This window comes from Pteropus medius, unplaced genomic scaffold (assembly GCF_902729225.1).
Source record: "Pteropus medius unplaced genomic scaffold, Ma_sr-lr_union100, whole genome shotgun sequence".
NCBI classification, from domain to species: domain Eukaryota; kingdom Metazoa; phylum Chordata; class Mammalia; order Chiroptera; family Pteropodidae; genus Pteropus; species Pteropus medius.
The window spans coordinates 2583522-2597794 of NW_024350927.1; the positions used below are offsets into that span (position 1 = coordinate 2583522).

At 49.1% G+C, this 14273-nt stretch overlaps 1 protein-coding gene and 1 long non-coding RNA gene across 5 annotated transcripts in view; one reads left to right on the top strand and one right to left on the bottom strand.

The window, feature by feature from the left end:
• Positions 1–14273, bottom strand: part of FHAD1 (forkhead associated phosphopeptide binding domain 1) — a 109072-nt gene that overhangs the window by 38445 nt on the left and 56354 nt on the right. For all 4 annotated transcript variants that reach the window (XM_039842150.1, XM_039842154.1, XM_039842153.1 and 1 more), the window contains exons 13-18: positions 14053–14205; positions 12849–13044; positions 4723–4793; positions 3034–3186; positions 1222–1329; positions 910–1017 (exon numbers count right to left, since the gene is read on the bottom strand). In XM_039842150.1, coding sequence (XP_039698084.1) covers positions 910–1017; positions 1222–1329; positions 3034–3186; positions 4723–4793; positions 12849–13044; positions 14053–14205 — 789 coding nt within the window. The remainder of the gene's footprint in view (positions 1–909; positions 1018–1221; positions 1330–3033; positions 3187–4722; positions 4794–12848; positions 13045–14052; positions 14206–14273) is intronic.
• On the top strand, positions 6844–12855 carry LOC120585787 (uncharacterized). The gene is made up of 3 exons (XR_005648511.1): positions 6844–7186; positions 11521–11698; positions 12695–12855. It is a non-coding gene; the product is annotated as an uncharacterized LOC120585787 (long non-coding RNA).

Genomic DNA, 14273 nt, shown 5'->3' on the forward strand with positions numbered 1-14273 from the left:
GTGGGCTGTGTTCATGCGTCAGGGAACGGTGAAGACTGTGGCAGAATGCCGCTACTGGATTCAGCTCCAGTCCATTTTTGCCAAGTGGAAACAAAAGCCAGATTTTCTGACATTTTGAGAGAGGATGGAAATCTGGAATTTTCAGTAAATTTTTTTGAATTCAAAATAAAACACTCTAGGGCCCAAAATAACATGTCCACAGGCCCTTTTAGCCAGTGAGCTGCCAATCCGTGACTTCAGGAGGGCAGAGCAGGTCAGAGGAGGGGACCAAGGCCAGGCTCCAGTCCTGTGAGGCACGTAGGAGAAACAAGGCCATTTGGGTCTGGAGAGGAGCAGCTGCCTTTCTTTTCAAGCATCTAAAAGATCATTATGTGGTCGAGGAAATAGGTCTTGTAGGAGGCAGAAGGGGTGGGATATCCTTCTGGGAAGAAGAGTGATTTTTAAGTCAACCTAAAGGAAGAATTTTCTGTCAGCCCAAGGCATCAACCCTGGGATGGTCTGCCCTGGGCTGCAGAAGATTCCTTGGTGGTAGAATCAAAGGATGAATGCTTTTAGGGTGTTGCTGGAGGATTCGCGTAGCCCCGAAGTCCCTGTACTCTGTAATTCCTCCATCTTTATGCTTCGGGATATAATCTCCATGCAGAAGATGCTCATGTCAGAACTTGTCTCCCAAGCCTTATCTATGACTGTATTTTATGCTGCCTACAATTTTTTCCAGTTGGTTGTCAAAGCTACAACTCTGGGGTTCTCTCCTAGAGTCCCCCATGGAGCTGAGCCCTCTCGAGGACAAATTACTCCAGGAAGGCTCCAGCACACTCTGCCCCCCATCGTCTGTGGTTCTGATCTTACCTCCGTGGCCCTCGAGCCAGATGTGGGCTCGAGGTGACTCTGTCTCCCCGAGCTGCCTACCTCCTTCTGGCGGGTTAAGCGATTCTCCAGCTCTTGGACTCTCTTCTGTTCTTCCTCTAATGCTTCCTTCACTCGGTTCTTCTCTTGAGTAAAGCTTTCCTCCAAAGCCTGAAAGCCAATGACCGTTCTTTCAAAGACATAGTCATCACGGCAGGCGCTGTGTGGACATTCGCTTCATAACCCACAGCAACCCCCCAGGAGACTGTGGGCAGCTAACGGCCTGGGATCTGGAGTCGGCTGGCCTGGACCAGAGCCCCAGCGGCACGGTCTTGATCTGGGCTCCCGATGACTCTGTCTCCCCGAGCTGCCTACCTCCTTCTGGTGGGTAAAGCGATTCTCCAGCTCTTGGACTCTCTTCTGTTCTTCCTCCAATGCTTCCTTTAGTCGGTTTTTCTCTTGGGTAATGCTTTCCTCCAAAGCCTGAAAGCCAGTGGGTACTGTTTAGTGGACGTAGTTACCATGGCAGGAATGTGGATTCTGTGCCAGGCACCGCCTGGGTGAGTGCTTCACTCCCCACAGTCACAGCCATCCCCCCCCCATCCCCGGAGACGGGGAGGCATGGCCTGGAGCTGAGAACGTGGACTCTGCACGCTTTACTCAGAGCAGGCGGAGAGTCTGTGAAGATTTTGAAGATTTCTTGTTTGTTTGTTTTTTTTTCCTGGTTTTATTTTCCTCTCTATTGAATGACACTGGCCATCTCTATATTTAATTGTCCTTCGAAGTGGACCCACCTTGATTTGAGTCTACTGTTAATACTACCTCTGTGTGGATCAGATGTGATTTTGGTCATACGGTTTTTCCTTTTCAATTTTTTTTTTATTCCATAAAAGGTAGAAAGGCAGAGAAAGAGGCAAAGAGAAGAAGAGACGGAAGGAGGAGAGAGATTTCTTGAGGTAACTGGGCACGAAAATAGAGGCTGAGTTGAAACAGGCAGAGGTGTCTGCCTCTTGGAAGGGTCTGGAAAATGTGTGTGTGTGACAGAGAAGGATGGGCTGAGCCGGAAGGCACCGAGCTTCGACGGGTTAAAGATGGAGGAAGTGACAGGTCCAGTCCTCCCTGGGGGAAGGAAAGGGGTGCTGGTGAAGAGTTGGGGTCCAGCGGATCTGGTGCCGCTGCCTTGAGGTGGGTGGGGGTAGGGGCGGCACGCAGTGGCTCTCAGCCGTGGCTGCACCTTGGAACCCAGTGCACCAGCCACATCCTCATCCCGGTTAGATCAGAACCTGAAGATCAGGGGAGAGGTAGAGAGCAGCCGAAGTCATGAGTCACTGATGCAGGATGATGGCAACGAGCTGGTTAAATTCATGGTGGTCCCTGAACATCGAAAAGGGCCAACTCGAGGACAGTGATGACAACTGGCTCCTTAAATGCTGTTTCCTGGCCTTCTCCAGAGATTCTGATTCAGTGGGTCTGGGGTAGGGTCCAAGAATCTGTACGTTTTAAATGAAAATGTGGTCTGCAGACCTGTGCTGTCTGAACCAGCCAGGAGTCTGTTAGAAATGCAGAATCCCAGGCCCCACCGAGACCTGCTGAGTCAGAATCTGCATATCAACAAGATCCCCAGGTGAATCTAGGCATCTTTAAGCTTAAGAGGCTCTGATGTAAAGTGTCCTCTCTTTGGTTCGGTTTCTAGAAAAGTGAGTAGCAATTTTGGCCCTTTGTTTTCCCTGATAGGTATAAAGGAAAAGCAAAAGGCTGAAATAAATACATATAAACAGAAAGCAAAAGACAGATAAACGTGCATAAAGAGAAAGCAAAAGACGGAAATTAATATGTATGAACAGAAAGCAAAAGGCTAAAATAATACGAAGTCGGCCTTGCACACTCTCAGAAACAGTCTGTCAGTGACAAACCGGGGCCTGCAGTGATGACTCAGATTTGTAAAATCAACTGCGATATATAAACAAATGAGTTACCATTCCTAGACATTTCAATAACCTTGCCTTTTCAAGTGGATTTTGCTCTGAGTTCTAGAATTCAAGTTCCACGTTCATTCTTCCATCGTTCACCCCGTTTAAATAATTTAGTTCCCTACGCCAAACAAGGAGTTGCTCAGATTTCCCCAGCTAAGCACATGCTCTTAATTTCTCAATTTCCAGTAGTTAGGGAAACGAAAAGGGACCTCACCGCCTTCTCCTCCAACAACCGCTTGACTCTGGCTTTCAGCTTCTCTTCTTGCTGAAGCCTTTCCTGGTTCAGCTTCTCCTTCTCCGCCAGGTGCTCCCGCATCTTTTCTTGCAGCAAAGACTTCTGAGCTTCCTGAGAACTGTTGATCTTGATCTGAAGGGAGAGGAAAGGACACCGTGGCTGGTGGGCGACAGGACTAAGGAGTCATTTCCACATTATTTTTTACAAGTTGTTCATCGTCGTGGGGAGGGACCAAAGTTTACACAAAACTTCCTTAAAAACAAAGAGAAATGATGCTTGACCTAGTGACTGGCAGGAAAGCAGTAGTAGTGTAGAGCGGGTATAAGAGCTCGGAGGCCGGATCTAGAGAGCATCTCAGCTCTGGTTCTTTCTATATGCTTCTTCATTTAGGAGATGAGGTTAATAATAGTATCCACCCCTTAGAATTTTAAGGATTAAACGAGATAATGATAGGAAGCTTTAAGCACATAGTAGGTGCACAGTAAATGGCAGCTAGAATGATTAGTTATTATTTGCTGAGTGTAAGCGCAAAAGCAGTGGGCTAGGGCCAGGAGGCTGGCGCTTTCGTCTCGATTCCTCCACCAGCTGTGGGACGTTGAACTTTGATGTCTAGATCTATAAATAAGAAGAATGGACTAGATCAGAGGTTGGTAAACTACTGTCTGCAGACCAAATCTGGTCCACTGCTTGTTTTTATAAATAAAGTTTTATTGGAACAGGGGCATGCCCATCATGCTCATTCATTTTCGTGTTTCCTATGGCTTCTCTTGCTCTGCAGCAGCAGAGTCGAATAGGTGGGACAGAATTTGTATGACCTGCAAAGCCTAAAGTATGTAATGTCTGGTTCTTTACAGAACAAGTTCGCTGACCCTTGAACTAGATGATCTCTGTACCCCACTGTTTGGGTCTTTGACTATGTACGTTGCAGTGCCCCGCCCCCCCCCATATCTTGCCCCCTGACACTGAACTCAGCCATGTGACTTGCTTTGGCCAATGGGATGTTAGACATACCACAAACGGAGGAGGTTTGGAACACACTCCAGGACTGGGCCTGCTTTCTCTTGCATCTCTGCTAACTGTAAAACGTGCCCACGCCGGCCTGCAGAGTAGAGCCGCTCCAGCTGAGGCCAGCCTAGATCAGCCGAGGGCAGGCCAGCACACAGACACATGAGCGAGCCCATCTGAGATTAGCAGGCCCACCTAGCGGCTGCCTCCAAGCACGTGAGCAGTGAACAGTAGTAATTGTGGAATGCCACATAGGTATTGTGGGTGTTTGCTAGACGGCATTATTATGTCAATAACTACCAGGGTCATACGATCCCTGAGGATCGTTTTGCCTCTTAAATATTGACATTATGTAACTTTTAGTAATTCTGCTTCCTGTATTATGGCCAGCTATACTTCTTCCACTGCATTTAAGAAACACAGTTTTCAAGATCCGATGCCATTTAAGCCATTTTGGTTTCGACAGAGGAAAACAAGCCTGTCTGTGCCCCCGCCCTCCTGGGAGATCTCAGCCACCCCGTCTGACTCTTCATGTGCAAACGGAGACATCGTTTCATTTTTTGGAGGCTGTGGACTGACTACTTAACAGATAAAACAGGGTTAAAAATGCAAGTGTTATGTTAACGCCGAGGAGGAGCTGAAGCGAGCTTTCCAAAAGATTACCTGAAGTTCCTGGGTCCGGCTCATAATTTTTTTATAATGTTCCAGAAGATATTTCAGATACAGAGTCAACCCTTTAAAAGAGAAGCAAGAAGAAGGTAAGTGTCTATTCAATTCACCTCCTTTGCTTTCTGAATAACGTCTTAACAGAGCTTGCCGACGGGTGGCTGAGGGCACCACCGCCCTCCCATCGGGAAAACGTGAACTGGCATCCAACTTGTGGTTTTGACATGACTGACCAGCTTGCCTGGGTTCAAAGCCAAGTTTCTTTTCGGAGGTGGAGAATAAAACGCCACCAATAGAACTCCTATTGACTAAGCGCACACCGTACGCAAAGCCACGAGCTGAGTGTGGGGGGATGACACGAAGCTTGGGGTGGCCAAGAAGCCACTGGATGTGGGAGGAATTCAGAGTAGGAGGGGAGAGCATTTCAGACTGGAGGATGTGGTGGGCTGAGCGATGCCCCTCAAAGATATCCAGGTCGAAATCATTGGAGCCTGTGAATGGAGCCTAATCATTGGGCAGAAGGAACTTTGCAGATGTGAGGAAGTTAAGGATCTTGAGATGAGGGGATTACCCTGGATTATCTGGGTGGACCTAATATAATCACATGGGTTCTTATAAGGAGACAAAGTGGGATCTGACCACAGACAGAGGAGAAGGTGAGGTGACAGAAGCGGTGAGAGACTTGAAGATGTGGCACTCCTAGCTGTGAAGACGGCGGACGACGAGTCAAGGAATGAAGGAATAAAGCTCTAGAGATTGAAAAATGCAAGGAAATGGCTTTTCTCCTGGAGCCTCCAGAAGGCACCAGTCTTGCCAACGCCTTGACTTTAGCCCAGTGAAACTGAGGTTGGACTCTGGCCTCCGAGACTGAAGAGAATAAATGTGTCATGCGAAGCCACTGAGTTTGTGGGAATTTGTTAAGTCGCCATGGGAAACTCATGTGGGGTCGAAGGCAGGTGGGGAGGTGGGGGATGCAGTGCGGGCCTCGGGAAAGTGCTGAGCTGAACTGGGCTGGAGCAAATGATGGGAAAAGGGGGAGTAGAAGGTGGAGTGGACTGGAAGGCTGAGGTCAATTTGTGGCAGGCCCAGAACACTAGCCTGAAACATGTGAACTTGATTTAGACATCACTGAAATGTACTGAGTGTGCCCTACGTCCCCGGCCCTCCGCTAAGCAATCACGCATCACCCCACTGCACTGTCTGATCATCACCCCGTTTTACAGATGGAGCAGTTGGTCTCTGAGACCTGTGGCTACTGAACGCCACGCAACTGGCGAATGGCTGAACCTGGACTTGGGCTCAAGTCGGTGTGACTCTAGGGCCTGAAGCGGTGAATTGATATAATGAATGATGTTTTCTTTGGTCAGAAAAAGACCGAGGATGCATTAGAGAGGGAGGGGCTAACGAGGTTTCTTAACTGCGGCACCATTGCATGTTGGGCTAGACGGCTGATATGGGGCTGTCCTGGGCACTGTAGGGCAGTTGGCAGCAGCCCTGGCTTCTGGGTGCCAGGGCACTCCCCCCCGCCCCAGATTTGATAATAAAAAATGTCCCCAGACATTGCCAGGCATCTCCTGATGGTAAAATTCCCTCCTGTGAGTTTGAAGCAGGGAACTTGGCTCAGGGCCCCAGGGACCTCCGGGTCCTCAGTGCTGATGTCCTAAACTAGGGTGGGAGAAATAGGAATAAGAAAAAAGATTGAGAGAGAGGAAGCCTTTTTTTTAGGGTAGAATGGTGGCCCCCAACATCAGACAGAGGAGGAGACAGTTTGGGGTGGTGGGGGGGTTGGGGAGAGGGGAGGAGCCACCGAGCTCAGGGTCAGACGTGTTGAGTTTGAGGTACGAGAAGGAGGACTCTAGGGAGAGATGGTCAGCAGAGAGCTGGGCATGCCTGGTTGGCAAGACCAGCCTGGCTCATCCAGGGTCTTCGTGCAGGTTAGGAAAGAGCACCTTTCCTCCTGGAGGACATGGCCCCAGGCAGGGCCCCCCCCGCCGCCTTGGCTGGGCTCCCTGACGTGGCACCCAACCCGCACTCCTGTTCCTGGCAGCCCAGCACGTGATGTGATGTCTGTTTGGCCATCACTACATGAGAGTGGCTGTTGCAGCACCTGGAGTGGGGGGTTTCTTTGTGAGAAAGGAGACGAGAGAGGAGGACCAAGGGCCGCATTGGAGGGAACACTAGGGGTTAGGAATTGGTGGAAGGGGCTGCAGAGAACAGAGAAGATCAAGATCAAGCGTGTTGGGTAGGCCAGAGACAACACAGGCTGGGAAAAGTCAGCGGCCGGCAGGCCGGCCGGTGCAGGAAGGCTCCACGTCGGTTCCTTGGCAGAAGCACAGCAAAGAAGCAAACACACAATGGCAAGCTGGCAGCGAAGACAGAGGGTATGATGCACTTCTTTAAGGTCGTCGGTGAGACAGGAGTGTGCGTAGCAGAGAAGGAGCTAAAGAGGCAGTGGGTTCCGGTGAGTAAGTACAAGCTGCAGTTCATGTTTGATGGCAAGGGAAGCAGTCAGAGAAAGGCCGAAGGTGCCCAAGAGGAGGTTGCGATTCAGGACCTTGTGCACAATTTTTCTGGGAGGGAGGGGAGAGAGGGAGGAGAGGAGAGAGGAGAGGAGAGGAGAGGAGAGGAAAGAGGAGAGGAGAGGAGAGGGAGAGGGAGAGGGAGAGGGAGAGAGAGATGAAGGAAGGAAATGAAGAAGGAAATGAAATGAATGAATGACAAGCAGATACAGGGCAGGAAGAGCTGCATCTGGAAGGAGAACCAGGTGGGGACGGCGGACGGCAGCGCGAAAAGATGGATACACAGGGAGAAAGGAAGGGAGATGGACATGCTCGTGCCCGGGCCTCGATCTCTGACAGTGCAGCCTTCTGAGAACTTCCAGCATGGAAGAGTGAGAATAATATCGTAATCATAACTGTCAAGTATTGAGCACCTGGTGTGTGCCAGGCACCAAGCCAGGAGTTTACACACATGACATTTTCTAAACCTTATAAACAGCCCAGCAGAGAAATGTGTTTGCTTTGATAGCTGAGGTAACAGCAGCTCTGCAAGGTTAGGCTCCAGGTCTGGTAGGTGGTAGGACCCGAATTCAGATCTGGGCCTGTCATTCTCTTTTAAGGGAGACTGAAGGCTGGGGAGCGAAGCGCTGGGCAGGCCGATGTGAGGTGTGCGAGGGGAGAGGTGCGTCGGGAGGGTACCAAGATGGCAGGGGCGGCGAGATGGCCTCAGTGACATTGGCTTGGGCTATAAGAACCAGGTGAGTACATGGATTTGCATATACATATATAGAGAGAGAGGCTAAACTGGGTTGGGTCTGGGATTGTGCTCTGCTGCAACCTGTGACCCAGAAACCCAAGGGGGAAGGATCAAATCATGGGTGGGATCCAGAGAGGACCAGGGAGAAGAGGGAGTCAAGGATTTTGAAGCGGAAGAGGGAGCGTGCTATTCCGGTTTTAGATTTGATGATGAACTGTAATCATAATGGGATTTCTCCGCCTGGGAGAAGGAACATTTCCTTCTTACATTTCTGGTTACAAAAGTTATATGTGCCTATAACAAAAGTCCAAACATTACAGAAATCCAATGCGGGAAGTGTTCACTGCTGTAGCTTCGGCGGCCGGCACACAGTAGGCTCACAATAAATAGTTGTTGAATGACCGAGTCAGAGGAAAGGTCCTGGACAACCCACCATGCCGAAATAATACTCTCGAAAGTTTTATGTCTTTTACTCCAGATTTTTCTTTTGATCAAATGCTGACCTTTTTTTAAAAAAATGGGAGTACACTATGCATATTGTATCACAACTTGCTTCTTTTCCACTTAGAAATATGGACACCTGGGAAAGAGTGATTCTAAGTATGCAGGGAAGGCTTTTACTCCTCACGGAGTCTTGCAGAAGTAGACACCAACGACTGAGCTGGCGAAGGACAATGTGGAGTCTGTTCTTCCCCTTATCACAAGGAGCTGAGAAACCAGGAGGGCGGAGCTGGGAACTCACTCTCAAGGTTCCTCCTCAGACGTTTCTTATCTTCCAGTCGGGTCTTTAAGAGCAACCCCAACCCGCCGGGTCCCCAACAACACGAGCGGCTCCCCTCCCCATTTACCAGACCCAGATTCCCCTGGGGGGTTTGTTTCAGGATTCACACACCTAGCTCTTTAGGTGTGTTTTATCTCTTAGGACCACATTCGAAAAGGCAGATAGTATGGTGGTTAAGAGCAGGGGCTTTGAGGTCAGAGGGACCTGGCCTGAGTCCCAGCTTGACCTGTCGGCAGCTGGGACATGAGGCTCATTGTTGTGACTCTAGGAGAGGCATCTGGGAAAGGCTATTTTGGGCTCAACCCAACTGAGTGTTCAAGGCTCTGAACATTCCATTTGCTGCCAAATGAAGATGGGGTGGGGTTGCAGGTAAAGTCACCTCGATGTGAATAAATCAAGCCCTACCGCCTTTGCGTACAATCCGTCAGGTTGCCACCTGCATTCGGGTCCCATTAAACCAAGTATTTGAGGCTGATGATGATGGCCGCCCCCGTTTATAAGGCTACTGTGACCCAGGCTCTGTGATGTGTGTGCATCTCATCGTTCAGTCCTCACGACAACTGACGAGACTTTATCCCCATTTCATAAACAGGCAAACAGAGGCACAGGGAAGTCAAGCAACTTGCTCACACCACTAGTAAGGCCAGTAAGTGCACAGTGGAGATTCAAGGCGTGGCAGCTGGTCTCCGAGTCCGGGCTCGGAACCGTTCTGCCGTGAAGTACGACAGGTACACCTCCCTCAGGAGCGAAAGGGCTCGCTTGGCTCTATCTCCGCCCAAGTTAACGACAGAACTGGCCCTCTAGGAACTGGGCATGCACCAGGCACCCTCTGGCTTTTTTTTTTTTGGGTCACAGAAAAAAAACTGCAGACGTTAGGGTCATGACGACCTCAGTTTGAATCCTGGCCACACCGCCTACCGGCTGTGGGGCCTTGGGCAAGTTTCTTAATGTCACTGAGATGCAGTTTCCTTACCTGAAAAAATTAAAGACAGTAACGGTCCCTAGCTCATTGCGTCATGGGGGGATAAGTGTACACAGTGCGTATAATACACCTACCACAGCGGTAGCTGCCCGGGAGGGGTTAAGCAAGCATGGTTCCTGTCTGTCTGTCAGGAACTGCGAACACAGGAGGCTGTAGGAGTGTTTGTGGATGGTGATGAACGACTGGGAACCCCCCGCTGGCCCCGGCAATGGAAAGTACCTTGAGTCACCTCATCGTGATGGAATGCTCATAAGAACAGTTTGCGAGCCAGTTTCTCCATCTCTAAATCGAGGATCGTGGACCTGCCTCATAGAGTCCTTGCGAAGATGAACGGCGGGTAATGGGTGGAAAATACTTAGGACAGCGTCTAGGATGTAAGTGCTCAGTAGTGAACGACGACCGCCATCGTCTCCATCGTCACCAACCTCGTCCTCGTCACCATCTAATCATTATCACCGCCGCCGTGATCATCATCACCACCACCACCACCGCCACCCACACCACCATAAGCAGAACGGTCACCACCATCGCTATCATCCTTCTCCTGGTGTAGATGGCTCTGTGCTGGGAATTCGGTACAGTAGCACCTAATATAGAGACTATACGCAATACTCAAGCTCGTCTCTCTCTCTCTTTTTTTTTAGTCTTTTGGGACTTTGCCATAATGTTACTTGCATTGGACGATAAATGCCTTTTACCATCAACTTCCTCTCCTGCTGAATGGATGAGGAAGGGGTCCTATCGCTGGCCTTTCAGTTATCACTTTCCATGCTCCTTCATTGCCTTCTTAGACCCACACAGCCGTAATCACAGAATACAGCCTGTGTTTCCCCAACAGGTGCTTCCCAGAGCATTGTTCCAAGAGATGAAAGGGCATCGAGAAAGGAGAAATTTCTTTTGGGAACGCTGCCATCTTCATTCTATCCTTATAGATCCACAGTGCACATTGGTCTAGGAGGGACCTACAGAGACTTGTCTAATGTCGCTCCAGTCTCCCGACTCCAGGAAGTCAGGGGGAAAGGTGGTGGGTCTGAGAAATGCCACCCGATGTGAGTCTTTCTCAGCCTTTCTGGAATTGCTGGCCTGACAGCTTCACTTAGCAATAAACAAAATGTGTTGGGAGTGAGGAAGGGACCATGCTCGCAGAGCTTGGCCCCACTATTACGAGGACAGAGATCATGGTCTCTGTTTGTTTGAGTCCCAATTCTGAGAAACAACTAGAGGTGTGCGTATGTTTCACCTGCTTTCAGGTACCCCCGAGACTGTGCCATGATCGGTAAAACTGGGATTGGCGCCTCCGATGTTCGCAGCGGCATTATTCACAATGGCCAGGACATGGAAGCAACCGAAGTGTCCCACGCTGGATGATTGGCTAAAGAAGCTGTGGTGCATATGTACAATGGAATATCACTCAGCCATAAGAAGAGATGAAATACTGCCATTTGCAACAACATGGATGGACCTTGAAATAATCATGCCAAGCGAAATAAGCCAGACAGAAAAGGTTGAAAATCACATGGCAGAACTTATATGTGGGATATAAACGTAAAAGCAACAAATGAGCAGGGCAAACAAACAGAGACTCATGGACGTGGACAATGGACTAGTGGTTACCAGAGGGGAGGGGGAAAAATAAATAAAATGTTAAAAATAACTGGGATTGGCGTGCCACTGGTTGTTGAAAGAAAACCAGCCTCCCTCCTCTCTGTGCTGCATGTGAAGGGCAGGCAGTTTTATAAAAGTTAATCTTGTTTTCGCTTTTTTTTTTTTTTTAAAGAACTTTCTACCACCCTCTAGATTACTTTGGAGACATCTTGGCTGGGGATGTTGAATCACCAGAGTTGAAAAATGCTATTCTCATTCATTGCTGTAAAAATGTCAAATTCATGCAGCCTCCCTGAAGGGCGATTTGGCAAGGAGAATCAACACGCTTCGAAATGTTGGAGTTCCTCAAGGTGCGAACCCGAGCCCTCTCTCTTCTCACTCAATATTTTCTTCCTAAGTGATATCATTCACAACTACAGCTTGAACCATCCATCCATCCAACCATCCATCCATCCATCCATCCATCCATCCATCCATCCATCCACCCCTCACCCACCCACCCATCCACCTACCCACCCATCATCCCACAGATATTCATTAAGCACCCACTATGAGGCACATGTTCTTCTGGGTTCTGGAGATACACCGCTAACACCTATTTCTAGACTAGACACCCAGGGTGACAGCTGCATCCTCGGCACCTCCTCTTGGATGTCTCGCAGACACCTCATACTTCCCGTCCCCCTCGAACCTGGTCCTCACGCAGCGTTCCTCACCCTGGGTCTCAGTGGAGGAATCACATCTGTCCTTTCACACTAGCCAGAAACCTGGAGGTCTGGAGACCCCTTTCTCTCTGCCACTTCCCTCCCCAAACTCTGGAGACAGTAAAAAGATCTGTGGTTGCCAGGGCTGGGGGTGGGGGAGGGGAAGGAGGAAGAGGCAGAGCACAGAGGATTTTTAGGGCAACGACGATACTCAGTATGATATTATAATGGTGGATACAGGTCCTTACGCATTTATCCAAACCCATAGCACGTATACGACACCAAGAGTGAACCCTAATGTGAACCATGGACTCCGGATGATCACGAGGTGTCAGTGTAGGTTCCTCAGTCATAAGGAATATACCCTCTGGTGGGGGATGCTGATAATGCGGGAGGCTGTGCGTGAGTGGGGGCAGAGGGCATGTGGTTCATAATCCCTGTATTTTCCTCTCACTTTTGCTGTGAATCAAACTCCTCTAAAAAACATCTATTAAAAAAAAATATATATATATATAATGGTAGTTGCTTCTGAGAGATAGGATTTAGTATAACTTTGACTTAATTTTTCATTTGCCTCTGTCACGTCTCAGTTTTCTTCAGCAATCGTGTCTCACTTGTGCATTCCCCTCCCCTACCCCAAAGGAAAAACCACATCTTGAGTGGAGAAGCAGAGCCTGGAGAAGAGGGTACTTGGCCACATACCTAAGAAGCCTCCCTCAACAGATGTCCCATCGTGATAAGATTCAACGCGACATTTTAGAGGCATGCAACTATGCGAGAAAAAAATCCCGGTAACCTTTGTCGGAGCTGGATAACTGGATGCCGACCTCCTGGAGGACTCGCTCAGTCGCCTCCAGCCAGGACTGGGCCAGGCGCAGGATGTCCAGCGCCACCTTCTGGAGCCCCGACACCGGCGGGCCCACCTGCAGGCGCCGGAGCAGCTCCATCTCCTTCTTCAGGTCGTTGCTGCAGCAAGACGCTTTCATGCAGTCCTGCAGAGAGGTGAGATCACCAAGAGACGCCCGTCACCGAAAATAGCGTCTGACGTGGCCTGTGAAGAACACTGGTCGTGACTTTGCCATGAAGCTGGCAGTGCCTCGTGCTGGCAGCACAGGCATGGCTCGGTTTTATTTATTTTTCACTTCTTATTATTATTTTTGGCAGATTTTATTTTGTTTGCGCTCTCACTTTGGACTTTTGGTGGTCAAAGAGACCCCGCTTAGGTCTATTAGATTTCAAAGCCAAAATGCCAAGGACGATTCGGCTGAAACGAGAACCAAATTTGGCTATTTCTAGTCACTGAAATTCCTGCTGAGATCAACACACAAGCTGGTCAGAAAGTGCAGTTTCCTGATTTGAAACAGCGCCGAGAAGCCCACATTTGCACGAACTCCCCAAATAGTAGCTTCTGATTTCCAGATAAAGCAGAAGTGGCTGCCTGCTCTGATAAGCTGTATCCCCGTGTGGGGGCCGTGGGGGTTCGGCCAGACCCCCTGGTCCTGTTCCCTCTACAGTCAAAAGCAACAGGGTTAAGAACAGCTTTTCCATGGCTGGGACAAAAAGAAAATGAAAATAAAGAACAAGAGTGTTCCTTTGGTTTCTCTAGAAATAAGGGGGGATATCTATCTATCAATCCATTAATCAATTATCTATCTATCTATCTATCTATCTATCTATCTATCTATCTATCTATCTATCATCTATTTATCTATCTGGATAAATATATACGTATTTTTCGCCAGAGACTCTGAACCTCCCAAAGTCAGTACTTGGAGCGTCTCAGGCATCTTTTCCTTGGCCACTCCAAGTTCACCTGGGAGGCATTTTTCAAGGTCCTCTGTTTTCTGTTCTCAAACAAGTTTCTCCGATGAGAGAAAAGGTGGACAAAAAAGCAGAGCATTTCTGCCCAACCTGTTCCACAAAGGCTAGATAAATTTCCCAAATAAGCAGCACAAATATTTGACAGAGGGAACATTTGTGAAAAGCAGAGAAGGGGCCACCTGGCAGCTGTCTAGAGACATCGTCAGCTTCTCGATGCTCTCCGTGATTTCCTCGTGTTTGGAATTGCTGAGCTGAGTCTCCTTCTGCAAGGTCCATTTTTTCTGCTGGAAGCTGATGTTGTCCTCCGTGACCTGGGTAATCTTCTCTATTAACTGGTGAGAAAAAGAAAATAAACATTTGATATACAAGTGGCCCTGGGAGGAGGGAACTGGAAAGCATC